We start from the raw sequence: 26,161 nt of genomic DNA, 5'->3' as shown, positions 1-26,161 counted from the left end.
TTTCCCACATCTGGCTTTTCAACTAACGTGGGCTGACATCTGCTATGTTCATCAGCTGTGTGTCAGCTGCACAGTGTCTTTGAGCCTCTTCTAGCTACCATTTTCCTAAAGGGGGCAGAGTCTTTAGCCTTGCTGGTTTGAGCAGTGTTGTCATTGTTTACCATTGCCCTGGGCGTGTTAAGTGCTGGCTGCTGTTTCAATCTGCAGCCCTCAGAGCTTTCCGCAACACCCTCCCTTCTGGGAGGAGGTGCTGGTTCTGGCACACTTTTGGAGTCTGCCCAGACCCACCCCTGTTACAGGTACAGGAGAGTTAACAGTCAACAATTAACATAACAATAACAATGAGGGGAATTGTGGTCTCTGGTGTGGCTGCTGTGCCCAGAGGGATCAGAAAAAAGTTACTCTGACAATCAAAGGAATGTTATTGTAGATGCAAAATGACAATAGACAGGCTGAGTTAAGGTTAAGATTGAGTTTTTTAGGGAAGATTCTAGCCTAGGAAATGACCACCCCCACGACCTTCTTTTAGTTAGGAAGTTTTAATTTCAGACCATCCTATGCGATTACTTTAGGTCTCCAAGTATGTAAGGCCATGACAAAGACCACTCCTGAGCTTCTCATAAGCCATGCTGCTGGGGGTTTAGGCCCCAGACCCCAAGGCTGGCTCTGTTTTTTTTTGTTGTTTTTTTTTTTTTTTTTTTGCTACCTATGACCTAATAAACCATTTTTTTAAATTTATTGATTTGAGAGAGAGAGAAACCCCAATTTGTTGTTCCACTTATTGATGCATTCACTGGTTTATTCTTTTATGTGCCCTGACTGGGGATCAAACCGGCAACCTTGGTGTATTGGGAGGAAAGACTTTCAGGCTTTGACTGATGTGGCTTTGTTGGTTGGATGTCATCCCAAAGGGCAAGGGGTCTCCAGGGGCCCATGCCTGGATTTCAAGTTTGATCTCCTGTCAGGGAGCATTCAAAAAGGCAACCAATTAATGTTTCTCTCCCTCTCTTTTTCCCTCCCTTCCTCTCTCTCTAAAAAATAAATAAATATAATCTTCAAATAAATAAATAAAAAGACTTTCAGCTATGAACGTTAACATTTTTTGTTTAACAGCTTCCGGATTTTGATATTTGTACTGTAGTTATGTAAAAGAATGTCCTTATTCTTATGAAATTCACACCAATGTGTTTACCAGTGGAGGGACATCTTGTGTACAACTTACTCTCAAATGGTTCAGGAAAAATTCTAACATGTATTTAGAGAAATACTGATAAAAACAAATGTGGTTAGATGATATCATCTGGTGAATCTGAGTGAAAAGTATCCTGAAATTATTTTTAGTATTATTGCCCTTTTTCTTTGTATTTTATATTATTTAAAATAAAATTTAAAAAAAAAATACATGGTGCTGGTGCCCTGGCCAGATGGCTCAGTTGGTTGGAGCACTGTCTTGTACACCAAAAGTCTGCAGGTTCAGTCTCCAGTCAGAGCACATACCTAGGTTGTATGTTCAATCCCCAAGTCAGGGTGCATACAGGAGACAACCGATTGATGTTTCTCTCTCACGTTGATCTCTTTCTCTCTCTCTAAAATCAATAAACATATCCGCAGGTGAGGATTTTAAAAAAGCTTTTTTAATAGTGCTGGCAAAGGACATCCATTGGGAGAGGAAATTGCTAAGGGCACACCAGGCTGCAGGAGGGCTCCTCATGCTAGCTGTCAGCTGCTGCCACAGCTGCAGCCACCCTGACTCGCTCCTGTGCTAGCAGAGGAAGTCCGAGTGTGGTGGCCCCCGAAGTACAGGGTTTACTCAGTAAGGTAAGTCAGGGCAATAAATTCTCTTCTGTGATTTTATTTATTCTGATTTTAAAGTCAATGACTGGCATTCCTTGCCTCCCAGGAACCTCTGCAGTAGAAGGAGGGAGGCAAGGGGGGAAAAGAACCCAAATGCAGTGTTTGCAACAAATAATCCAGACTGCAAAACTGAGTGCAAAAGATGTCATTTATCATTGATGACAATGTTATACATTCCCCTCCAAAGGAAGGCCAAAATTTCCCCCAAAACCAGTGGGCATCTTGCCCATTCCCAAAAGGAGGGAAACCCTAGTAAGGGCCAAGGTAAAGCCCAGAAGTCCTCTGGATTTCCTCTGCCAAGGGTAGTAGTTTCAAGTTATGCAAAGTTACAGAATCTCTGAGGAGCATCTGTAGTGATTTCCAAAAACAAGCATCCTCCCCTGGGAAGAAGGCTGGCAGAGCTCCCATCACCCCACACATCAGTTTCCCGGTCCTGACCCTCCAGAGCACGGGCAGCCACCTCACAGCTCCCGTGTCTAGAAAGAGAGCACATCAACAGAAGAGCTGAGACTGTCTCCAGGGGCCCCAACCAGACCAGTACTCCCCTCCCATCACCTGCCCTCTGGCCACTCTGTCCTGTTCCCCAGGGAGTTGTCAGGGATGAAAGCCCCTCCCCCACTCCCCCATCACTAGGATGTCCTGGACATTGAGTGACTCAGGAAATAGCTCAGACATGAGACCTGCAGGCAAGCCAAGGAAGAGGAAGAGGGCCCTGGGAGCAGAGGAGGTGGCTACTGATTTAGTGAGGGCTCTGTGGTGCCAGGCTCTGGGATGCATCCCCCTTCACTGCTGCTGCTGCTGCTGCTGCTGCTGCGCTGCTCTGTGGTGAAGACCAGAGGTAAGGCACAAGGTGGAAGAGGTGGGGAACCGATCTTCCTTAGAAGGTGTCTGGTGTGTTGGGGACAGGAGACCAAGCACCATGCTGTGAGGTAACACTGGATGAAGGAGATTCCTACCCCATTGATCAGGACAGCCTCTGCTGCTGCATCTGCACAGACCAAGGCTAGGGGCCTGGTGCCAGGTGGAGGCTGTTGGGGGATGGATGACAAGGTGCCCACCCTCAGGGAGTATCCAGTGAGCCCTGGAGCTGGGGGACAGTGGGCTCATTTTGGAGGGGAAGAGGAACAGACTGATCACCTGGTAGGGAAAGGGATGTGAGGGGTGCAGGAGATAGAGACAAGGAAAGGTCAAGGGCCTACCAAGCCCCTTTCCCTGTCCAGCTGCCTCCCACTGCCCTCCCCCACCCATTCCTCCATGGCTCAATGCTGGGCCCTTCCGGGGGTAAATCCTTTCTCTGTCTCAGCCATTCACCTCCCAGGAGTTCCTTATCCCTGTTGACTTGCTTCTGAGGATGGAGCCAGAGGCTAGACTTGGGAGATCAGAGTAAAAATGGGAAAAGGGGGAGAGGATTAGTAACTGAGAGACCTGAGATCTAGGAGTCTAGGGCCTGCACCATGTGGGGACTAGAAACAAAGGCATGGAGGCTAATGGTGGTTAAGAGTGCGCGCACGCATGTGCGCACACAAAGTGCAGGGCTGCTGCAAGCCGTTCCTCTGCAGCACCTGGAGGACAGGTGGAGCACTTTGCTTCCTGCTCCCAGCTCATACTTGCCTCCATCCCTAGGGCTGCCTTGTGGGAGTTTCTGAGAACGCTGTGCCAATGGAGGCACCTGCCTGAGCCTGTCTCAGGGCCAAGACACCTGCCAGTGAGTGTGTCTGGGTGGGTGAGAGGGTGGAAAGGGGGAGAGAGAGCAGCAGAGAAAGAGGGAAGGAGAAGGTGAAGGAGATGAAAGGAAACAAATGAAGGCAAAAGAGGGAAGGAGATGGGAGAGGAGGCAACCGGGTCTGGTGATGTGAGTTTTCCTCTTCCCCCCAACCCCCCACCGCCCAGGTGTGCTCCTGGCTTCCTGGGGGAGACATGCCAGTTTCCTGACCCCTGCCAGGATGCCCAGCTCCACCAGAATGGGGGCAGCTGCCAAGCCCTGCTTCCGGCCCTTCCAGGCTCCTCCAGCCCCTTCTCTCTTGTAACCACCAGCTTCCTCTGCATCTGCCCCTCTGGCTTCACTAGCGAGAGGTGCCAGGCCCAGCTCAAGGACCCCTGTTCTTCTTTCTGTTCCAAAATGGGCTACTGCCACATACAGGCCTTCAGGCTCCCACAATGCTCCTGCTTGCCCGGACGGACAGGTGAGTACTGATGGGGGTGTGGAAGAGAGGATGGCAGGAGCAGTGAGCTGGGCTGTGGGGTAGGAAAGACGACTGAGCCCTGGTGAGGAAAGAGGCCGTGAGCATCAACAAGATGATTCTTGGTGGCATATTTACCCAAGATTGACATTCACCAGCATAGTTGTACTGATTATTAAAATGATGAAATATTTCCAAACTAGTTGGTAAACTGCTAGTGCCATAACCCCCTTAGTGTACCACAATGGCCCCTTTCCCAGCCCCCTCAAACTCCTCTCAACCCAGTAGCTAGAGTGTTAATGCAGCACAACCAGGAATCTCTGCATTCCAAGCACCTCAGCAGCCTCTGACTCCTGGTGGGTGCCCACCAGGCCACCTGGAAAGACCTCCATCAGGGGATGTGTGATGGGGGCGGTGAGATGGGGGTGGAAAGGATCTGACCCAGGGAGAGGAATGCTGGAGGCTGCGCCCCTAGGACAAGAGTGCAGGACATGTGATGGGAAGGGTGTGCTACTCTGAGGACATGGTCAGGGGCATAAACAGAGCTGTGAGGCCCTGGAGAGAGAAAGGGCCCACAGGACCAGATCGGGATGGAGGGGCTGGGCCAGGCAGCAAAAGGTCACATAGGTAAAAAAAAGTTCCTGAAATGTGGGTGGCTCTGTGCGGGGCAGGCTAGAGGCAAGGCTTCTCAAACTTGCCTAGGCACAGCAATCACCTGGAATATCTTAAAAATTCCCAGAGGGTGATTTTGTGGGTCTGGGGTGCGCCTGTGGCATGAAGATTTTTAAGCTGCCCAGGTAATTCTGAGGAAACCGGGCCTGACGCTGGGCGTGAGAGACTAGCACGTGTGACAAGGATGGTCATTGGCAACTTACCAGGCCTGTGTGTCAGAGTCAGGGCTCTGGAGCAGCCCCTCCCCCAGGTCTGATGCCAGCTCTGCCACTGACTAGTCGTGTGACCCTGCAACAGGTATTTGAGCTCCCTGGTCCTCAGTTGTCACCTGACGTGAGCACTTTAAATGGCTGTTGCAAGGAGGGCCAGGAGGTACTGAGGAGGTACTTACATAGCCCAGCAGCTGCCACACAGCTAGCAGGCCGTGAGTGGGGGCTGCCACCACTGCCGCCATCACCACTGGTGCACACAGTTGTGAAGGGAGTCTCTTATCACTGCCGGATCCCTACACCCACCCAAAGATTAGGAAATCAGGATGAGAGAGGCCAGACTACCGCCCAGAGGTGCCTAGGCAGTTGTGGAGCAGCAAGGTTCTAAGCCTCCTGCCTGCAGAGGACTGCACTTTCCACCTCCCCACCAAGGTCACCACTGAAGGGATCCTGTGTCCCAGATCTTCCCAGGCAGGGCCGCTTGGCAACATCTCACCAACAACTACATGTCCTTTTTCTGGCTTAGAAAATATAGTCACTCCAGATACGACCCTCTCAAGGAAAAGACAAAACTGAGGCAAGGGTGATAGGACAGGGCAAATAGGGCACAGGAGGAATGGGACAGAAATAGGAAAGTTAGAGAATGCAGAGGGAGAGCTGGGTTCTCCCAGAGGTGTTGGAAGGTGTGCAGCGCTGACTGACCCCTCTGTCCTCGGCCTTAGGTGAGCAGTGCCAACTTCAGGGCTTCTGCTCAGCCAACCCCTGCATTGAACGGAGGGGGATGTCTGACCACCTACCCCCAGATCCAGTGCCACTGCGAACACAATGTCAATGAGTGTTTTCCAGACCCAGGACCCTGCCCCAAGGGCACCACCTGCCGTAACACCCTGGTGTCCTTCCAATGTCTCTGCCCCACTGGACAGGAAGATCTACACTGTGAGCTGTGGCCAGGACCCTGTCCCCCAACAGGCTGTCCCAATGGGGGCACCTGCCAGCTGGTTCCAGGGAGAGACTCCACCTTCCATCTCTGCCTCTGCCCCCCAGGTGTGTCCTCACAGGGGGCCTCCTGAAGCCCGTCCCTGGGCAGGCATGTTGTCTCCCGCCCTCAGCTGATCCCATGACCCTATCAGGTCTCACAGGCTTCAGTGGTAAGGTGAATCCGGATGACTGTCAGGCACCAGTATCAGAGTGGGGGCACGTGCCCAGATGGGAGGGGCACCTACACTTGCCTCTGCTCAGAGGCCTGGACTGGTGAGCTGTTTAAGCCAAGTTCATAGCACCAATGGCCCAGATGGTCAGGCCCTGACCTCCTTTCCCACGGGGCCCCCAGCTCCAGCTCGTGTCTCTGTCCTGCCCTCCTGCAGGCTGGGACTGCTCTGAAGATGTGGATGAATGTGAGCCCCAGGATCTCCCTCGCTGCAGAAACGGGGGTACCTGCCAGAACTCAGCTGGTGCCTTCCATTGTGTTTGTGTAAGTGACTGGGGAGTCACAGGCTGCAAGGAGAACCTGGACAACTGTGCTGCTGCCACCTGTGCCCCAGGATCCATTTGTGTTGACCACATGGGCTTCTTTTCCTGCCTCTGCCCACCTGGCCGCACAGGTGTGGGGCAGAGAGTCCTGGGAGTGGGGAGGAGAGGGGGTTATGAGAAAAGCAGGGGAGTATATGGGAGCTTCAAGTGGCCACTGAGAGCTTCACTCTACCCTCCCCCCACATCCTGCAGGCCTGCTGTGTCACATGGCGGACATGCGCCTGAGCCAGCCATGCCACGAGGAAGCCCAGTGCAGCACCAACCCCCAACAGGCGCCACACTCTGCCTGTGTCAGCCTGGCTACGCAGGGCCCACCTGCCACCAGGACCTGGATGAGTCAGATGGGTGAGGCACCCCTATATCAGATCTTCTCTGAGCCCCCAGAGAGCCTCTGCACAGAGACAAATTGTTTTCCAAATTAAAAATATAAACAACTCTTTTTCATGAATTTGTCCAAATTTAACTTTTCTTCCCTACATGGTCTTCTCACCAATGCTCAGCCCTTCAGAAGGAATTTAGTCCCTCTCCATCTTAAAGACACAGGCCTTTCCCAATATGGTCTCATCTACCACAAACAGGCCCCTATGCCCCGCAAGCAGCCTGGCCTTGTGGCCGTCCCACCCTGACCCCTGTGGACCCAGCTCTTCTCTCCTCCCAGCCCAGCGAGGCTCTGGTCCCTGTGAACATGGCAGCTCCTGTCTCAACCCCGCCCCACCCCACCCCCGCACCCCGTGCCTCGCCCCGCTGCCACCGTTTGCCTCTGTTCCCCTGGCTACCCAGGCTCCTGCTGCAAGGCCAATCACGAAGAATGCCTGTCCCATGCAGCACCTGACTGGACGTGCTTGCCACCTGCCACTGCCTCTGCCCACCAGGTACCAGCTGGGTGGGGGCCTTGAGTAGGAGAGACAGGACTAGTCCTGAACCCACAGGCCATTGCCCCTCCAGAGCAGAGCTAACCTCAGGCCAGTTGAGGTCAGTTACCCAAGAATGCTTCTCCTCCTCTCCTCACCCCAGATGAGGAAGCCCGTGGCCCCTGGGAGAAGGGCCACAGATGGCAGTAAGGTTGTGCACTGCTCAACTCTGGGGTGAGCAGGGAGCACTCATTTCATGGTCTTTGTAGAATACACAACCTGGTCCACTGTACATGGAGGCCCATCAGGGGAGAGCAGAACAGCAATTAATAAACTTCATGCCAACCCAGAATGCTCTTCCTAATACAGAAACTCTCCTCTGTTTCTTGACAGTAAAGCCTTCGAACTCCAGTTGCTTGAATTTGATGCAGCAGGAGAGGGATACTGCAACGCTGCACCCACCTCTACACTAGTTGTTAAGGGAAAAGTCTCCCCAGGGAGATAGTGACAGCCAACAATATCAGGAAATGGAATGAAACCAGCACAATAATAACTTACTTTGTGCTAGTTACAACCTAGGCACCTTACATGCATGATCTAATTTTTACAGTAACCCTGTGAGGTCAGCATTGTTACTATACCCACTTTATAAATGAAGAAACTGAAGCACAGACAGGTTATGTGACCTATCCAAGGTCATCCAGCTTGTAAGTGGCAGAGCCAGGATCCAAACCTGGGGCTTCGATGGTGTTAGCTACTCCACCACACTGCCTTTTTAAAGCTGTTCGATAATCTAAGGGACAAGGTTGTGGACATCAAGAAGCTTCAGAGGCAGGCTTCCCAGGCAAGAAGAGGGAGAGCAGCCGTGGTCCAGATGCTAATGAGCTTTGGTTCAGGATGAAACAGTGGACACCAGGACAAGCCTGAAGAAACAGGACAAATCTGAGAGAGACACAGCCTCCCCAATGCCCTTCGAATGTCCCTGTTGATGAGCCTGGTCTCCCTAGCACAGAGGCCTGCCCAGGGAGAACAAGAGTGGGTCACCTCCAAGCAGACGCCTACTTGTCTCATTTGTCCCTTGGGGACTTCCAGGCTGATCAACCTGCCTTCTGTGCACAGAGGAACGGCAAGTCCTCGCAGCCCCTCCCACCAGTCCCGGCAGGTGTCCTGCTCTTAGAGCTTTCTCACCAACGGGAGCAAAGCCACACAGCAGAGCAGTAGGGCTTCATGTTCATCTCTGCAACTCACATATACATAGCACCCTGGGAGGGGTTGCTAGATGGGGCACACGGCGGTGGGAGCAGAAGACCTGGCTGAGCCTCGGCCCTCACCACAACTCCACGTCCTCAGGCTTAGGAGAGTGGCTCCGAGATGGAGACCGACAAGTGTGCCTCGGCTCCTTGCTTGAACCAGGCCTACTGCCACAACCAGCTCAATGGCTTCCAGGGCACGCGCCTGCCCGATGAGAGCAGATTCTGCTCTACCCTCCGCCCCCAGGCCTCTGAGCCTCCACAGTTCAGGCCTGAGGCCTCTCGAAGCTTTCCTGGGACTACCAAGGACTCCACATTTCTCCAACTGTTCTGCTGTCCAAACCCTCCTCTGTTATATCCCCCAAATACTCCTTCCCTTGCTTACCCACCCATCCTCATCTCTGTGTTTCCAAATCACCCTAAAACCCTCCTTTCCAGACCTACCTCAGGGTCCACTGTATGCGCCTCTGCATATGAGGGTCCCGGGCCGATCCGGGCACTGCACATCAGGTACACAGGGAGAGCTGCCAGGCCGCTCCACTGCATCAGACACCTCTGTCCTCGGAGGCGATAATCACTGGTGTTTATTGAATATTTACTCTGGGCCACGCACATAGCTCTACTTTTCAGGCATTTTTTTTTTTTTTTTTACTCCTTTTAATGGTACCCTGAGGTCAATTCCATTATTAATCCTCTTCAGGGGAGGAAGCTGGAGCCCAGAGGAGCTCCATGTATTAAGGGTCAAGTAGCTTCCCAAAGTCACCCAGCTGGCGGGTGGCTGAGTTTCACCTTCCTGCATCGCCCTCCTATCACCCATTCCTGCCCCAAGAGTGTTCTCTGGGAAGCCCTCCGGGTTCACCTTTCCTGGCCAGGGGAAAGGCCAAGACTGGTATTTATGGTTTTTTTAAAGACTTTACTTATTTTTAGAGAGAGGAGAAGGGAGGGAGAAAGAGGGGAGAGGAACATCAATGTGTGATTGCCTCTCGCACACCCCTAACTGGGGACCTGGCCTGCAACCCAGGCATGTGCCCTGACTGGGAATCAAACCTACAACCCTTTGGTTTGCAGGTCAGAGCTTAATCCATTGAGCTACACCAGCCAGGGCTATGCTTTTGATAAAATGTATTTTCAGCATTAGTAAATATATCCAGTGATGCCTTATTTATATGAAGAATAAAGTCACCAAGTTATGCTCTGTTACATCCTGAAACTCAAATCACTATTTAAGAAGCCCTCAAATCGGTGCCTTCATTATATAATGATACATTTCGACAAAACCCCAAACCAAACCTTTTGATCTGTAGCAAAGTCATTTCTGTATATGTAAAGAGAGACTAAATATCAGTGTAAACCCTTAATTCCTTCTTCAAATCCATGAAATCATGCCTGTAAAGCTCAGTCTAACATTTGTAACAAGCTCCCTAATAAATGTAGAGGAAAAAAAAGGTGCCCTTCACCATCTGTCCCACCTACTCCAGCCCCAGCAGGATTCACAGGCTCCCGCTGTGAGGAGGATGTCAACAAGTGTGGCAGCTCTCCCTGTGCCAATGGTGGGTAGTGCCAGGACCAGCCTGGGTCCTTCCATTGCAAGTGTCTCACAGGCAGATGGGCTCAGACACCGGAGGGAGAGTGGGGGCCAGAGGCAGACTGCCCAGGCCCCTTGGCTTGCCGCTGTGCCATAGGCTTTGAAGGTCCACGCTGGCAGGTGGAGACAGGTGAGTGTCTGAGTGGCCCATGCCCCATGGGCCCCAGCTGCCTTGATCTCCCAGGAGTCTTCTTTTGCCTCTGTCCCTCTGGCTTCACAGGTCAGCAGGGGAGTCGATGGCAAGCACTGGTGGGGATATTTGAGTCATTTTGGGGTAGTACAGAGGTCACTGGTGGGTGTTTGAGGGTTGGGATGTGAGATTTGAATGACAGCAGAACACCTTATTCAGTGCAAAACTGGCATGACTATACAACCATGAGCTGAGGGTAGAGTTACTGTAGGGCCCTCTGGGCCTAACATGAATGGTTAACAAGCATTTATTAAGTGCTGACCATGCCAGACACAGACACAGCGTTGAGTAAGAGAGCTGCCATCCTCAAGTGGCTTTAAATCTAGGGCAGAAAGACTAACAAGTCTCTTGTTCATTACGGCCCAGAGAGGCGCTCTGAGAGCAGAATGCACAGGATGCCAGGAGCACAGAGGACACACCAACCCAGACTAGAGATGAGAGGGCTTCATGAGCTGAGTCTTGAAAAATGATTGAGAGTTTGTCAAGATAGAAGGCCAGACAGCATGTTTTAGCTGCAGATGCTACACATGCAAAGGTGCAGAGGGAGGAAAAGGCCACCCCACTTCAGGAGCTGAAGGACACCCAGAGCTTAGGGTGCAACAGGGCAAAGAGGAGAGACATAGAAGTTGTAGGAAGGGCCTGTCCTACAGGACCCCATGTGCCATTCTGAGGACGTTAGACAGTATCCCGAGGCAATACAGTAGGGAACTGAAGGGCAAGTTGATGAGCAGTGAGCACGTTGTATGTAAGAGTGGCCTTTAACCCCATCAAGGACATGGAGGGACCCTGTTTTCTCTCTGACCCATCTACCCACCCCAGGGCATCTCTGTGAGGTTCCCCTGTGTGCCCCCAACCTCTGCCAGCCCAAGCAAAAATGCCCAAGCATCGGAAGGACAAGACCTCTCTGCCCCTCCACTGCCTCTGCCCCAGTGGAAGCCCTGGCTGTGCCCCCACTGAGGACAAGTGCACCTGCCAGCACGGGCGCTGCCAGAGGTAACATCTCCCAGACATTTTGCATTTGCACTTGCCTCTAGGTCTTCAGCCTGGGCAGGAGAAGACAGCCAGCAAAGGGCAAGTCTGTGGGAAATGACCAATGGGGAAGAGCGAGGAGACAGCAAAGGTCTGACTGCGGTCACAGCCAATGGGAAGGCTGGATTGGTGAGTATTATCCAATGAGGGGATAGTTCATAAATAATGGGGAGAACAGAGAACTAGAGGGTCAGAGCAGAAAGAAGAGCATTAAATCCCAGGGTCAATCCATGATCCAAACATTTATTGAGCATCTGCTATGTGTGAATATTGTTCTAGGGTCTGGGCGAACAGCATAGAACAAAGAAGACAAAGTGCTCTTAAGGAGCTTTCATTCTAATGAGGAAAGATAGGTGATAAACATTATAGAAGGAATATATCTATTTAGTTGGAGAAAATGAGCACAGGGGAGGTGAAAGGGGGACAATGCTAAGAGCAAAGACACTGAAGAAAAGGGCCAGAGTCTCAGGGCCAAAAAATGAAGAGGTCCTAGGGGTCTGTCCAATGGGTAGGGAAGGAAAGCAAACCCTCCCCTTTCTCTTTATGGCCAGATCCTCACATGTGTCTGACGTGGGTTGGACAGGACCAGAGTGTGAGGCAGAGCTGGGGGTCTGCATCTCCATGTCCTGGCCCATGGGAGGACCTGCCACCCCCAGCCCTCTGGCTCCAACTGCACATGCCCCACAGGCTACACAGGTGAGGCATTCCCTAAACTATATACGCCCAGGGCTGGCCACCCTCTAAATAAAAGGTAAGGCCAATGGAGACAAGTGGCAAAGGGCTCTCAGTCTGTCACCACCAAGGAAAACTGGGCACAAGCTACAGAGGACACAGGTGATGTGCGGAGGTGGTAAGAAAGAAAAGCTGTTGAGTAGAGGAGAGTAGGGGTGGGGATGAAGAAAGGAAGGAAGGGAAAGGGAGGAGGAATGAGAGAAGAAAAGGAGGGTTCTCTTTCTCAGTCCCCACCTGCTTCCCTCAGGGCCCACCTGCACTGCAGAGCTGACAGCTTGTCACTCAGGCCCTGCAAGATCCAGCCCGTCCTGCTGCTCAGGCCTCATGTCTCCTCATCCCACCTTCCCAGTCTCTGCTCTGGCAACACGAAACTGCTACTGGCTTCCCTGCACAACCCACTCTGGCTTCCTGATGGCCCTCCCCACCCCTCTTCCACTGGATGATACCCAGGGGTCGCCTTCCTCAGAAGGATGTCCTGAACTTCCCTCCAGGCTGGGTTCAGGCCTCTCCTTGGTGGTCATGTCACTGAGCAAGAGAGGCAAACCTGAGATTCAAGTCTGAGCCACCTGATTCCTATATTCAGAACCACAAGTCCAGATAGAAGGCACCATGCACTTAACCTAACCTTAACTTTTGATTGTGAACATTTTCACACACACACAAAAACAGTGTACTGATCAATAGGAATCCCCGCACCTGTTACTCAGCCTTACTTCCTCTTTCATGAAACTCCCTCCAGAAGTTTCCAAAGCACCCTCCTCATCTGCTTCTTCCAGCCCTCTGGTCATTTTTGTTTTTGTTTTGTTTTGTTTTTTAACAACTTAGTAGTTTCTTTTTATTTATTGATTTTGAGAGACAGAGAGGAAAGGAGAGAGAGAAATGTCAATGTAGTTGATTCTTGTATGTACCTGGACCAGGGATCGAACCTGCAACCTTTGTGTATCAGGACAACACTGTAACCAATGGAGCTTCTAGCCAGGGCTCTGGCCACTTCTTTGTTAATGCTTTTTTCTCCACCTTTCTGAAGACTTCTTGGTATTTCATTCTTGCATGCTCACTTTCCTCTTGCAGGAACTCAGCACATGGTGCAGACCTCATCGTGTGACTCCTCTTTCCAGTAGAATGATATAAAACAATCAGAAAATGGTTAAGGGCATCGGTTATAGAGTCACAGAGTTGCACTGAATACCAGCTCTGCCACCTACTAGCTGCGTGACTTGTAGACATCACTTAATCTTTCAAGGAATCAATTTCCATTTCTGTGAAATGAGAATCAAATGAGATAATCCATATAGACGGTTTTTAGGGGGGCTTTATAAGGTTATGCATATAAATCATGCAAGAAGTTCTGTCTCTCCTGGTTGCCTGAAAACTTCATGGAAGCAGGGATGAATTCTGGTTTTCTTTTTATTCCTGCTGCATAAAATGGTGACTGGCACAAAGTAGGCATTCAATAAATGCTTACAAATTAATAAAGCCTGACACAGCCTGGTGGGTGTGTGGGTGGGGAGAGAGGTTTAACCAAAAAATGGAGCTATGTTTAGTGGCAGTGTGTCCTAGAGATTGTATGGGACTGGAGCAGTGGAAGGTTAAGTTGTGTGTTATTGAACAATTGTGTGTCATGTGGGGTCGATATGGCTGAAGCTAAATGTGGCCGTGATGACTGGTGAATTGAGTGACACTGTGGAGCTGGAAGGTAAGAGCTGGGCAGACAGTCTTGAGCTGGGTCCCCTGTAGTGCTGGGGTGGGCTCTCTTCCTGGTTCCATCTCTTTGCTTGCAGTGTGCCCCAGGCTACAGTGGACAGAGCTGCTCAAAGGAACCCAATGCTTGTCAGTCCCAGCCCTGTCACAACCATGGGACCTGCACCCCTAAACCTGGAGGCTTCCACCGTGTCTGCCCTCCAGGCTTTGCGGGGCTGCACTGTGAGGGGGATGTGAATGTGCCTGGTCCAGCCCTGCCCCTCAAAGACACTGCAGCCTGCCACTCTCTAGCATATGCCTTCTACTGCCAGTATCTGCCTGGACACACAGGTGAGGCCTAGGATGGGGGTGAGGTGGGGCATAGGCATCCCTGTAGCACAGCTGAGCTGACCGTGGAAACCCAGACAATCCCTTCCCACGTGGCAGCCTCGTCACCTTGTCCAGCCTCACACGCCAGCCCAGAGAATATGACCCAGGATCCCTCTGCCCTCTGCAGTTAGTGCTGGGCCAACTCCCAGGAATGAGCTAGAAAGGAGGCAGTGGCCAAAGCAGTGTGTGACATCGAATCCCACCCCCGCCTCAGGCCAGTGGTATGAAATGGAGACAGACCCCTGCCAGAGCCAGCCCTGCTCCCATGGAGGGTTTTGTGAGGCCACAGCAGGACCACCGCCGGGTTTCAGCTGCCACTGTCCCAAGGTGAGTGACTGCAAAGCTGCCTTCTCTATAGCCCGCAACACTGACACAAGGTTGCAAAAGCCTGAGCTCGGATCCTGGAGGGGAACCTGGGAGCACTGGTGTGGGAATCATTGGAGAAAGCCATCCCTTGGTCACAGAGTTGAGCACCTCTCAGAACACAGGGGTGGGAGAGGGTGGGATCAAGTGGTAGCACAAATGGAATTTTCAGAAATCATGGGCATTGACCAAGGGAAGGTCTCCAAGGTCAAGCTGGGTGACCTTGGATAAGTTCTTAGTTCTTTTAACTCTGTGTGTGCATATGTGTGTGTGTGTGCGCGCGCGTGCGCACTGTGGTCCTCAGGTGCATACATACAATTAGGTTAATTTTAAGCCTTCATTCATAATACACTTACACCACTGGTTTGTGCATGGCTTTCTATTATTTTATTATTCTTACAATATAACACCCATGAATCGAACCCAAGCATTACAATATTAATAACTTACATGTACTTAGGTCCTCTGTCCTGTTTCCCTACCAGAGGAAGAATAAGTATATAATTCTATTTCTAAGGATTAAGGTAATATTAGTCAATTAATATTACTCTGTTAACTGGTTAGTATGCCAGGACTTGCATCGCAATACTACAGTTCATCCAGCTTGTTGCACATAGCTGTGGTTCATCCATTTTCACCACTATGTAATGTCTGTATGGGACATGGTTTCAACATCTATAAAAATGATTAACTTTAAGTTTCCTGAGGCCCCCTCCAGATATGAGCCTCTAGGTCCCTGAGTTATTTTAATCCCAGAGTTTGCTTGGGGCAAGTAGGAATAATAATGCAAGGTCCTTCCCCAGAATCTCTTCTCTCCACAGGGTTTTGAAGGCCCCACCTGCAGCCACAGAGCCCCCTCCTGTGGCCTCCATCATGGCCACCACGGTGGCCTGTGTCTGCCCTCCCCCAGGTCCGGCATCCCACCCCACTGTGTCAGCCTCCGTGGCTGCACAGTCAGGCCGACTGCCTGACCCCACCTGCGCAGGGCTGTGGCCCTCCTCTTCCTTGCCTGCACAACAGCAACTGCTCAGAGACCTCCACGCTGGGGGGCCCAGGCTTTCGGTGCTCCTGCCCTCCCAGCTCCCCAGCGCCCGTGTCAGAGACCCAGAGCAAAGAGATGTGAGGGCACAGGCGGGGACAGGGCCTGTGATACTGGCCGCAGTGGCCCAGAAGGAAACTGGGATGGGGGACGGCTCCCTGGAGGTCCTGGGCCCTTGGAAGGGCTGCCCCTCCCACTCCTGTTGCTCGCTTCTCGTCCAGATGGGCAGTGCCATCCGCAGTGTGACTCTGAAGAATGTCTGTTTGATGGCTACGACTGTGAGATTCCTCCAGCCTGCACGTGAGCCTGAAACCCTGATTTGGGGTTGGGTGCCATGGTGAGGGCAGGAGAGACGTAGATGCCTCTGAGTTACAGTGTGACCGCAGCCTCAAACTCCAAGGAGTTTCCGCCCTCGTAAGCATTGCTAAGAAGAGGTAGAAGACCCTACATTCCATCCTAGGGAGACAAGCAGCATCAATTTAATGGGTGACCAAGAACAGGCACTGCTTCGGCCTGTGTTCTTTGCTGAGAGCTCTGGGTTCAAGCCCCTAAGCCCCGCAGCCACAGAGTACTTACCAAAGCAACCTGCCCCGCTGACAGGAAAGGACCTCAGGCTCTCCTTCAGGGAGACAGGAGAGCTTGGGAGGGTAGGAAACAAGGTGTCCATTAGGGTGTCTGGGCTACCTATCAATCAGGGCCTGACTAAGCGCATTTCTATGGAGCTGCCCCCGCTTAGCAACCAGTGCCCTACAGGCTGCGGAATATCAGGAATCCTCTCTGAGACGGAGGGAGTCAGGTTTCTTTGGGGGTCCTGAGTGCTCCTCTACTCACCCCACAGCCCAGCCTATGACCAGTTCGGCCATGATCACTTCCACAATGGGCAATGCAAGAAAGGCTGCAACACTCCAGAATGTGGCTGGGATGGGGGCACCTGCAGGCCTCCTGACGGAGGTGGGAATTCCAAGCGGGGGCCTTCCCTGGTCTCACCAGCGCCCCAGCCAACCAGCAGCTACTTTCCCTGGCCCAGGTACTGCCCCTGACTGAGGGTAGAGCTCTGTGTGAGGAAGGATAGTGACAGCAGAGACATGGTGTACCCCTTTCCTGGGGCCCAGGCCAAAGAGGAGCTAGGATGAATCCCAGACCCCTCTCATCAGGAGACAGCAGCCCCTCAAACGCAGCCTGTGGGCAAGGAGACGGACTCCCTCAGCACAGGGTAAGAAGGTGAGGCGGAGGGAAGGGAGCCAGGGAGGGACCCACACAAGGGTCTCTGAGGTGCCTTCCCTGCAGGTTTGCAGTGATGGGTGTGGATTTGTCCCACTGTGGCCCTGACTACCCTGCATCCCACTGTCCCTGGGACCCTGGACTCCTGCTCTGCTTCCTTGCTGCCAATGGCTGCAGTGGGAGCCCTAAAGCCCCTACTGCCAGGACCGCTGCTGGCTGCTCCCCCTCGTGCAGGCACTGGTAGGTGGCCCTGTGCCTTCCCCTGACTCTGCTCCCAGGCCAGCTTTCATGCCAGTAACCAGCAATGGAGAGCAAATGAAAAAGGATCGCTGGGTCTCAAATGCTGTTTGTGGGGACTTACCCTTGTTAACCTCTTTTTCTCTAACTGGAACTTCCCATGGCCCATTTGCTCTACAATCTCCTTCCTTATTTTCCTAAGGACTTTATTCTAACCTCTATCATAGATCTCCCACCAACCTCAGGTTTTGATCCATCCTCTCTATTAGACAGAATGTATCCAATCATTCCTGCATTCATTCAGAGCTCATAAAAGAATAAGACCTTTTACATCGCACTCACTATGCCAGGCTGTGCTCTAAGTGCTTCACAGTGTTAAGTCCTTTTATCCTCCCAACAATGTCATTGAGGAAGATGCTATTGATATTCCTATTTTACATATGAGGAAACCGAGACCCAAGGGTCTCACAGTAGTACCCAGCCCCACCTAGAATGGCCTCCTTTTGACTATGTCTCTCACCAGTGACCAAGAACATGGTCTTGGTCCATGAACCCCATGTACATGGGGTACCCCCAGCCAACCAGCTTCCCTGGCCTGTGCTGTGCCCACTGGTGGCTGGGGTGTTTCTCCTGGCCCTCGGGACTCTTCTCGTACTCCAGCTCATCCGGCAGCAGCAACAGCAGCAGCACCAGGAGCACGGGACCCCCTGGCAGCCCCCTGGATTTACTCAAAGGCCTCGGACTCAGCCAGCTCCTTGCCCACGCCAGCCACCACTGGGTAAGCATCATCCTCAAGTGAGATGAGGAAGAACTGGGGCTCAGGGAGTGAACTCGTGCTTCTGAAGATATTTATGATTAGAGGCAACAAGAGATGCCATTGCAGAAGTTGAAAACAAGAAGGGGAAAGGGATAGCAAGGCTGCTGGAAACCTTGTGGACCCTGAAGGTCCTCTACCCACTCACCCTCTTCCAGGACACTGAAACCAGAGGCAGAAGTTGATGAGGATGGAGTTGCAATGTGCTTAGTCACTGAAGAAGAAAAGGAGGTAGGCTTGGTGAAAGCACGGAGGCAGATAGAAGGGTTAAAGGGACAAGTCAACCTTCTTTCATTAATTGTTTTTCAGATCCCAAGGCTGAAGAAACGGCCTCACCTGCCAAGTGCCAGCTCTGGTCTCTGAGTGGTGACTGTCAGGAGCTCCTCCAGGCAGCCATGCTGACTCCTCCCAGGAGTCTGAGATGGATATCCCTGATATGGATACCCATGGACCTCGTATGTGAACCAACTCAGACCAAAAAAAATCTTTGACCCTTAGAATCAAAAAATGGTTTGATATCAGACCTGGAGAAACAAATGTTAAAGTTAGTGCCTTAGAATGGTGATTTTCAAAATGTGGTGCTGGGACAAGAAGAATCAATATCATCAAGGAAATTGTTAGAAATTCTCAGGTCCTGATCGGTGTGGCTCAGTTGGTTGGGTGTTATCCCATAAAGCGAAAGGTCGCTGATTCAATTCCCAGTCAGGGCACTTGCCTGGGTTGTAGGTTCAGTCCCCAGGAGGAGCAAGAGGTAACTGATCAATGTTTCTCTCCTTTCCCCTCGCTCTAAAAATAAAATCTATGTTGAGGGAGAGGGAAAAGGAGGGAGAAAGGGAGAGAAACATCGATCGATTGCCTCCTGCACATGAACCAACGAGGGACCAGCCCACAGCCCAGGAATGTGCCCTGGCCAGGAATCAAATCAGCGATCTTTCACTTTGCAGGGTGATGCTCAACCAACTCAGCCACACTGGTCAGGTCAATAAATAAAATCTTTTTTTAAAAAGGGGGTGGGGGGAGGAAGGAGAAAGGGAGAGGGAGAACGGGAAAGAAAAACAAAGGGAAAGGAAAGAAAGAGAAAGGGAAAGGAAAGAAATAAATAAGGAAATATTCATTCTCAGGCTCCACTCCAGAGCTCCTGATTCAGATAATGAGGAATCTGTTTGCACCAAGTCCTCCAGGTGAATCTAATCCAAACTCAAGTTTGAGAACCACTGTCCTAGATTATTAGAGAATTAAGACCTGCTTGTTCCTTTTAGAGATGTGGAAACTGAAGCCCAGAGACTATAAGTCACTTGACTAAAGCCACACAAAATCAAGAGCCAGAGATGGGCTTCCTGACACCTCAGGCTGTGATTCTCCCTGAGGCTCCATGTTCTCCAACCCCCCTTATGTCCTTATATTGACGTCTCCCATCCCTTGTCTCCCACCCACAGATAGGGTGACACTCCTGGTATCAGCAGTCTACTCTGGGGGAGTGGAGTCCAGGACCTTCCAGGGGGCATGGCTGGAAAGTTCAGAGTCCTGGGATCCTCTGTTAGATGGAAGGGCCTGCCCCCAGGCTCACACTGTGGGGACTAGAAAGACCCCTCTGCACCTGGCTGCCCAATTCTCCCAGCCAACTGCAGCCCGCCACCTCTTTCAGACTGGAGCCAACCCCAACCAGCCAGACAGAACAGGGCGCACACCCCTTCATACCGCTGTGGCTGCTGATGCTTGGGAGGTTTGCCAGATCAGTGCACCATGGGGTCACCGAAGAGAATGGGGACCCAACTTGGAAGCAAGGCTGAACAAAAGCTTTCTCTAGGGTTTGGTAAAGAGGAAGGTGATATGAGATAGGGACCTGAAAGGGAAACAGGAACAGATGGCTGAATACAGATTGGGAGGTGATTAACAGTGCGAGGCCCCTGAGCTAGAAGCCCATACCAGGGGTCACTGGCCCTGCCTGGCCCTCCAGCTCCTACTCCACAGCAGGCAGGCCACAGTGGATGCAAGGATGGGACCACGGCCCTGATGCTGGCCGCCAGGCTGGCAGTGGAGGACCTGGTTAAAGAATTGATTTCAGCCCAAGCAGCTGTGGGAGCCAGAGATAAATGGGATATGGATCTGGGGGTGGGGAGATTAATGAGCTATAGAGAAGCTGAGCAGCAGGGGTGTGAGATAAAATGTGTGGGGCGGGGGGAACAGCAGAGGAGCAACTGAAGGCTGGGGCATTCCCTCCCACCCTGGTGTCAGGGTGGTAAATCTGCGGTGCGTTGACAGAATAAAGCAAGTGCCTTCCCCCATCATCTTCAACGATACACACCGTCCTGGCCCAATGTAAACTAGGATGGGGAGGCACTGTCGGTGAGAAGGCGGAGGGGTCTCCAGGTTCCACCGGCCCCAGAACAATGCCCCATTGTCCCGTCAACGCGCCGGTGACGTCACCAGGGACAACAATTCCTGCCCGCCTGTGGTCACCCGGGCAACGCTTCCGCCTTTGAGGGACCGGGGAGCCCACCGGCCCGGATAGCCCTTCCCCCAAAACCACAATCCTTGGGAAAAGGGAATCCAGGTGTCTAATCCCACCCTAAGGGTGACAACCTCTCCTGTCGTTCCCCAGGAAAAACCAGTCTGCACTGGGCCGCCGCCGTGAACAATACCGGGGTCGCCCGCTCCCTTCTCCAAGCCGGAGCCGATAAGGATGCCCAGGACGGCAGGGTTATAACGGGTGGAGGGCTCCCTATAAAAAAGAAAGGGAGAAGGGGGGGAAGGGGGACGGGGGGACGGGGGAGAGGGGGAGGGGAGGGGAGGGGAGGGGAGGGGGAGGGGCGGGAGAGGTGGAAAGTTCAGGAACTCCCCCAAACTAGACGGGCAGGGGACCAGCAGTCAAGTAGGTGGAGTCACAAAAGGCCAGTCTTGTGTGTATGGCCTTCTCTGACCTCCCTAATGGCGGTTTCCTCCCACGGAGGAGCAGATGCCACTGTTCCTGGCCTCCCGAGAAAGGGAGGTGGAGGTAGTCTAGCTACTAGAGCGCTGGGGGCGGTCAGAGGACTGAGGGATCAAGCGGGACTAGCGCCTGCAGACATCGCTCACTAGAGAAATCAGCTGGGATCTGCTGGCTCTGCTTCAAAGGGGGGGGCCACCAGGGACGCGTCACAAAACCACGCCGAGCCGCGGGGCGGGAGCCTTCGCGCGTGCGCAGACCGCCTCGGGAAGCGTGCTGCCGCGCGTGTACGGGGCTCTGTTGCGCAGCCAGACGCTGTCAGCGGGAACAGTCCCGCACGGGGGCGGAGTAGGTCTGCAAACCCAAACTTTGTCGGTAGATTTGGCCGCGCGTGGGGGCGGGGCCTATTCGCAGTGCCAAAGCCAATCGAAAGGAGAAGCCGGAAGAGGCCCGCCCCGCGGCCGGAGGTTTTCCGCAGTCGTGTGCGAGCCGCGGCGCAAACGTGCAGTGGTACAAGGAAGATCCGGGGTCGCGGCCTGGAGCGGGGGTGTGGCCTCAGCTGACTGGCCCTGAGACTGGGTGGCCTTGGGTGCCTCCGGTCCCACCTCCAACACTCTGATTCCGCCTTCTTGCCTTTTTCCGTCCCCGGATCGGGAATCTCGAGTTACCTGTAGTCAGTCCCCCAGCCCACCAAGTAATACCCTTAAATGCAATAAGCGAAGGTCAAAAGTAGAAGGCTAATGACAGGGTGGGATTCTAAAAGTGAGTACCTATTAAGTGACCATCTGGCAGTTCTCCAGATTTTAAAGCTCTCTGAGCCCCAAAAGTAGGGGATCGGGAATATAGCGTCCCCCCCCAAATAAGTGTGTGCCCACTCACAAACGTCATCTTCCACGTGGAGAAGAGTTGAGGGTGCTGGGATGAAGCGGGCCCAGTCCGTCCCCCAGAAAGTAAGAGTGAGGGACTTCAGGAGGGTGGGGTGGAGTAGGCCAAGTACCCTGAACTAGAACCAAGAGCTACAGATAGATAGGATGTAAGATGTTCTTTCCTATCTGTCTTTGGTTCCCAAAAGCAGCCTTTATATCACTCCCACTACCTACAAGCAGCTAACAAATATTTATTAAACACCTGCTACGTGCCAGGCATTGCAGGTGCTGGGTGGCAGGAGTGTCAAGGGCCACTCCAGCTGCTGACGCCTTTCATTCTCACTACCCCTGCCCCCAACAAATCACTGCAGGGATGGAGCACCACTCTTATAGCCACTGCTATCTCTATTTAAGAACCCCAAATCTGTCACCAGATAATAATGCTGATGTAAAGTGTTGCCCACTTGTGAAGGGTTGGGGAGTGCAATGGAAAAAATAAGGGAGTGACCACACAGCCTTTTCAGAATTTTGTTTCCCAAATTCTATTTGGATGGAGAATTTCAGTATAGTTTAAGAGCAAGAATAAGATTTGAAGGTCCTATGTTAACTTAGGGTATCATCTGAAAGCAAGAATCTATAGTAGACCAAGGAGAAGCCACATACTAGACCCTTTGTCCATCTTACAAGGTCACTTAGGAAACTCACAGGGGCTCAAGTTAGGTAGAGGAAGTTGGAGAGGACATTTCAAACAATCCAATTTTCAGCAATGTGGCTACACCTTTTTCATGGTGGTGATGAGCCTGAGACTTGAATGCTGGAGGCATTTTGAAAGCTAATATTGTACAAGCATACCTCATCTTGGTGTGCTTCACAGATATGTTTTCATTAACATTGAAGCAAAGACCTGGCAACAAAAAGATTGACTCACCGAAGGCTCAGATGATGGTTAGCGTTTCTTAGCAATAAAGGGTTTCTTAGTTAAGATATGATCATTGTTTTTAAGATAATGCTGTTGCACACTTAATTGACTACAGTATAGTTGTAAGCATATGCACTGGGAAACCGAAACATGTCACTTTATTGTGATAAGCACTTTATTGTGATAAGCACTTTATTGTGGTGGTCTGGAACCAAACCCACACTACCTTTGACATATGCCTTGTAATAACTACCATTTATTGAGCATTCACTATACCAAGTGCTTTATCACATTTCATCCTCACATCAACGATTAGGTCTACTAAAACTCGATTTAACTCAGAAACTGAGGCAGATTTTATTTGGCCAAGATTGCAAGGCATTTAAGTGGCAGGACTAAGCTCTTCATCCCATTTCGTGTTTGAAGTCACTCAGCTGTAAACACCCTACTATGACAGGTTTCCATGTAGAGGTCCCAAATGTCTTATCTGTTGTGCTTCCACCTTGGTACCAGCCAGCCTGATCAGCACAAATCAAAGACCAAGCCAGGGAGGTGGTCCTCTCTTTTTTTCATTTCTATATCCCTCATTCAGGACCAAAGGAAAGTTTTCCCTGGCCCATGCCTCACATTTGGTGCGTATCTTGTCTGCTGAATAGACCAAGCACCTAGAGGGCAGGATTAACTATTCAACACATCGATTGGACCGTCACTGTGCGTTGGACACAGTGCTAGGGGTGTATGTATGAGGGTCTGACATCCCTGGATCTGACTCCTGCTTCCCACTGTCCCCGTCCCAACAAGGCTGGGAAGCAGGGAAGGCCAAATCCTATGTCAGGGTCCATCTTAGGGAGAGAAAGGACCTGGGGGTGAGGGTTTGGAGGAGTGAAACCACTTCCTGTGCAGCTAGTTCCTGTGTTGACAGAGCTGAAGGGGAGGAGGGGATAGAGCTGAAAAGAGGGGGGTGGGGCAGGGACTGAGGCCCTAGAGATGGAAAGGCCAGAAGTTCTGGCCCACCTTGAAACCTCTCCACTACTGTGCTGGAGGAGCTTTTGGCAGTCTCTGCTCCCCTGGGGAGAATGAGGTTGAGCAAGCAGTTTGGGTGGGAAAAGAGAGCTGGAGGAAGTTGACAGGGATGGGCGGGGCCGTGGGGGGTGTTGACCAGGAACCCAGCTTCCTGCTTAGTACCCAGACATCCAGCCCCCGGCTCACCCCCACCCCTTCCAGCCCCCACTCCCCTCAGGAACTAAGGGTTCCGGCCCTCCAAATCCTTGCTACCCCTCCCCCGTTGGTTTCTCCCCTCCAGGGGATGGAGGCTGAGAGACCCCAGGAAGAAGAGGATGGTGAGCAGGTAAGCTGGCACCCGGTGGGGGAGGCTGACCCTGCGAGAAAAGGAGGTGAGAGAATCTGAGCAGAGACCTAGTGATGGTGGACTCAGGGGGACTTGGAAGGGCTTGGGCACACTGGGGCAGGGACAGAGACAAAGGGAGAACAAAAAAAGGCCACTGGCCTAGCCCCCTGCCCACCCTACCCCTGCTTGAGTGGAATGGATGTCTCAGCATCAGGGCCCCCATCAGGATGAGCACAGCTGGCCCCCTGTGACCATCAGCACTCGGCCTTGGCGATCTGCTCCTCCATCCCCTCCTCCAGGGACCCGCCTCACAGGTACTTCCACCCACCCAGGGAGATCCCTGACCCTGGTGCCCACATCTTTCCTGATCCTATTACCAGAGTCTACTCCATCATGGGCTTTTTTCCCACCTTCTCTGAACTCCCCATTGTACGCCCTTACCTCTGAGCATCAGTCCCTGATCACCTCTGTCCCTGTCCCCGTCCCCATCCCCTGCCAACTTCTCTGAGCCCTTCCCCTCCTCTCTCAGCCCTGGGACCCCGCTCGGCCTCCCTGCTCTCCCTGCAGACTGAGCTCCTTCTGGACCTGGTGGCTGAGGCTCAGTCCCGTCGCCTAGAGGAGCAGAGGGCCACTTTCCAAGCCCTCCACAATCCCCCAAGACTAGCCCCAGCCCCACCCTGGCCTCTTGAGGACAGAGAACAGCTCTACAGCACCATCCTCAGTCACCAGGTGAGACACCCTCTTACACACACACACACACACACACACACACACACCCACCCACCACCACCCTACCACCACCACCCCCCGGAAGCAAGACTTAGGTTTCCTGGTCTCTTTGCCCTATTCTCTTTGGGGCCCTACCCCTCCATCTCCCCAGGTACCTGTATTTGCCTCCTCCCCAGGTCCTAGTCCCCCTAATCCCATCACATGCTCCTCAAACCAGCCCTGGCTCCTTTCAAGGCCTGCTCCTCTTAGAGCCTCACCAACGCCTTTCCCTCCACCCATTCCTCCAGTGCCAGCGGATGGAAGCCCAGCGGTCAGAGCCTCCCCTACCGCCAGGGGGGCAGGAGCTCCTGGAATTGCTGCTGAGAGTTCAGGGTGGGGGAAGAATGGAAGAACAAAGGTCCCGGCCCCCCACGCACACGTGCTGAGACTTGAGCCCTCCACTAGTCCCTCTGCGCTCCTGAGTCTCGAAGCTGGGCAGCCCACTGCATGCCCTCAACCCTGCTTGGCAGGGGCACCAGAGACTAGACCCAGCAGAAATCTCAATACTCATCACCCTTATTCACACTCTCTGGAAAGTGATGGGGGTGAATGTCCTCAAACCCTGGGAATAGTCAAGGTAGGATAGTCATTTAAATCCCTCCCTGAGTACATGGGAGCTTGAGGCAGTGATAGGATCCCAGCCACCAAAGGACATCCCATCACTACTCTGATCTCAGGGAGTAGCTTGGAGTCTTGGTCCTAAACTGGGGGGACACCCCCAGTAGTCAAGCCACCACTAGGCAGGATCTGAGGCCTCAGGCCTCCAGTTCCCAAGAAAAGGCCAATCTCCTAAGGTTGTGACCTGAAGGACAGTTCCACCCTCTTTCCAAAAAAGAAGAAAAAGAGGGTGGGCACAGCAAAGAGATAGAGACTATTCTCCCACGCGACAACGAGCACGTCCCAGCCCCAGGACTAGGGGGCCTCCAGGCTGTGAATGGACACAGCTCCGCCCACCGTCCCTCTCCACCGCTGCTCTGCGTCTGTCTGATGTTTTGATTGTATGAATAAATGTAATTCCCTTCTGGACTAAGACTGATATCTGGGGCTGCGGGCGGAGCGTAAGGGCAGTGAGGCCTGAGGCTGCCTCTCTCCCCAGTCTGGCCCGGGGCCAGCTCCCCTCCTTGGCTGGTTAATTACTGGCTTATTAAGCAACGGCTGGAGACCTCCTTAATTAGCCCCCCCTCCCGGCGCCCCTCTCCTGATTTTAATTAAGTAGAACAGGGAGGGGAGTCATTAGAACAAGAAATATGAACTGAGCTGTCTGTGAACCCAGGCATTCCAGCAGCCACAGCTCAGACCACCTAGGTCCCTGATTCAGAACCCTGGTATCAGGACCTCCGCCCCAAACGTCCCGGGCCCAGGCTGCAGAAGTCCAGCCCCCCGGCCTTCCCTTGTTTTCTCCGATGGGCCAGTATCCTCCCCGCATCCCCTTTTCCTTCTCCCTTCCTCCACTCGTTCTCAGTTCCTCCCAGTCTCTCTCCGCCCCGAGCTCCTCCCAGTTTCTCCTC

The 26,161-nt window shown here is 52.6% G+C and overlaps 2 protein-coding genes across 5 annotated transcripts; both read left to right on the top strand.

Annotated features, from left to right (window-relative positions):
• Positions 1 to 2,625: 2,625 nt before the first annotated feature.
• NOTCH4 (notch receptor 4) lies at positions 2,626 to 21,512 on the top strand. The gene is given in 43 exon segments (XM_054570198.1): positions 2,626 to 2,692; positions 3,478 to 3,559; positions 3,745 to 4,037; positions 5,638 to 5,681; positions 5,683 to 5,959; positions 6,046 to 6,085; positions 6,087 to 6,166; positions 6,280 to 6,516; positions 6,638 to 6,709; positions 6,712 to 6,781; positions 7,087 to 7,149; positions 7,182 to 7,258; positions 7,261 to 7,328; positions 8,656 to 8,785; positions 10,031 to 10,147; positions 10,229 to 10,351; positions 11,141 to 11,199; positions 11,202 to 11,314; positions 11,902 to 11,972; positions 11,975 to 12,046; positions 12,330 to 12,401; positions 13,820 to 14,113; positions 14,367 to 14,479; positions 15,337 to 15,462; positions 15,465 to 15,607; positions 15,609 to 15,707; positions 15,709 to 15,770; positions 15,773 to 15,854; positions 16,393 to 16,532; positions 16,535 to 16,595; positions 16,597 to 16,767; positions 16,842 to 16,941; positions 16,943 to 17,027; positions 17,590 to 17,790; positions 18,136 to 18,234; positions 18,237 to 18,281; positions 19,263 to 19,562; positions 19,784 to 19,921; positions 20,426 to 20,526; positions 20,777 to 20,834; positions 20,837 to 20,913; positions 20,915 to 21,418; positions 21,420 to 21,512. Coding segments are annotated over 43 exon segments (5,319 nt in total).
• GPSM3 (G protein signaling modulator 3) lies at positions 21,374 to 25,659 on the top strand. 4 transcript variants are annotated; one of them, XM_054569165.1, is made up of 5 exons: positions 21,374 to 21,514; positions 23,841 to 23,885; positions 24,100 to 24,199; positions 24,415 to 24,614; positions 24,902 to 25,659. In XM_054569165.1, the coding sequence occupies exons 2-5, from the start codon at positions 23,844 to 23,846 to the stop codon at positions 25,037 to 25,039; spliced, it is 480 nt and encodes a 159-aa protein (XP_054425140.1). In that variant the 5' UTR covers positions 21,374 to 21,514; positions 23,841 to 23,843; the 3' UTR covers positions 25,040 to 25,659. The 4 variants fall into 4 exon arrangements, with proteins under 4 accessions (XP_054425140.1, XP_054425137.1, XP_054425138.1 ...); XM_054569162.1 differs by having other exon boundaries at positions 24,094 to 24,199; XM_054569163.1 differs by lacking the exon at positions 21,374 to 21,514 and adding an exon at positions 23,568 to 23,618 and having other exon boundaries at positions 24,094 to 24,199.
• The last annotated feature ends 502 nt before the right edge of the window (positions 25,660 to 26,161 follow it).

This window comes from Pteronotus mesoamericanus, unplaced genomic scaffold (assembly GCF_021234165.1).
Source record: "Pteronotus mesoamericanus isolate MK-2021 breed Mesoamerican mustached bat unplaced genomic scaffold, CSHL_Meso_final contig_20, whole genome shotgun sequence".
NCBI lineage: Eukaryota > Metazoa > Chordata > Mammalia > Chiroptera > Mormoopidae > Pteronotus > Pteronotus mesoamericanus.
This window is presented reverse-complemented; position numbering and strand designations above follow the sequence as displayed.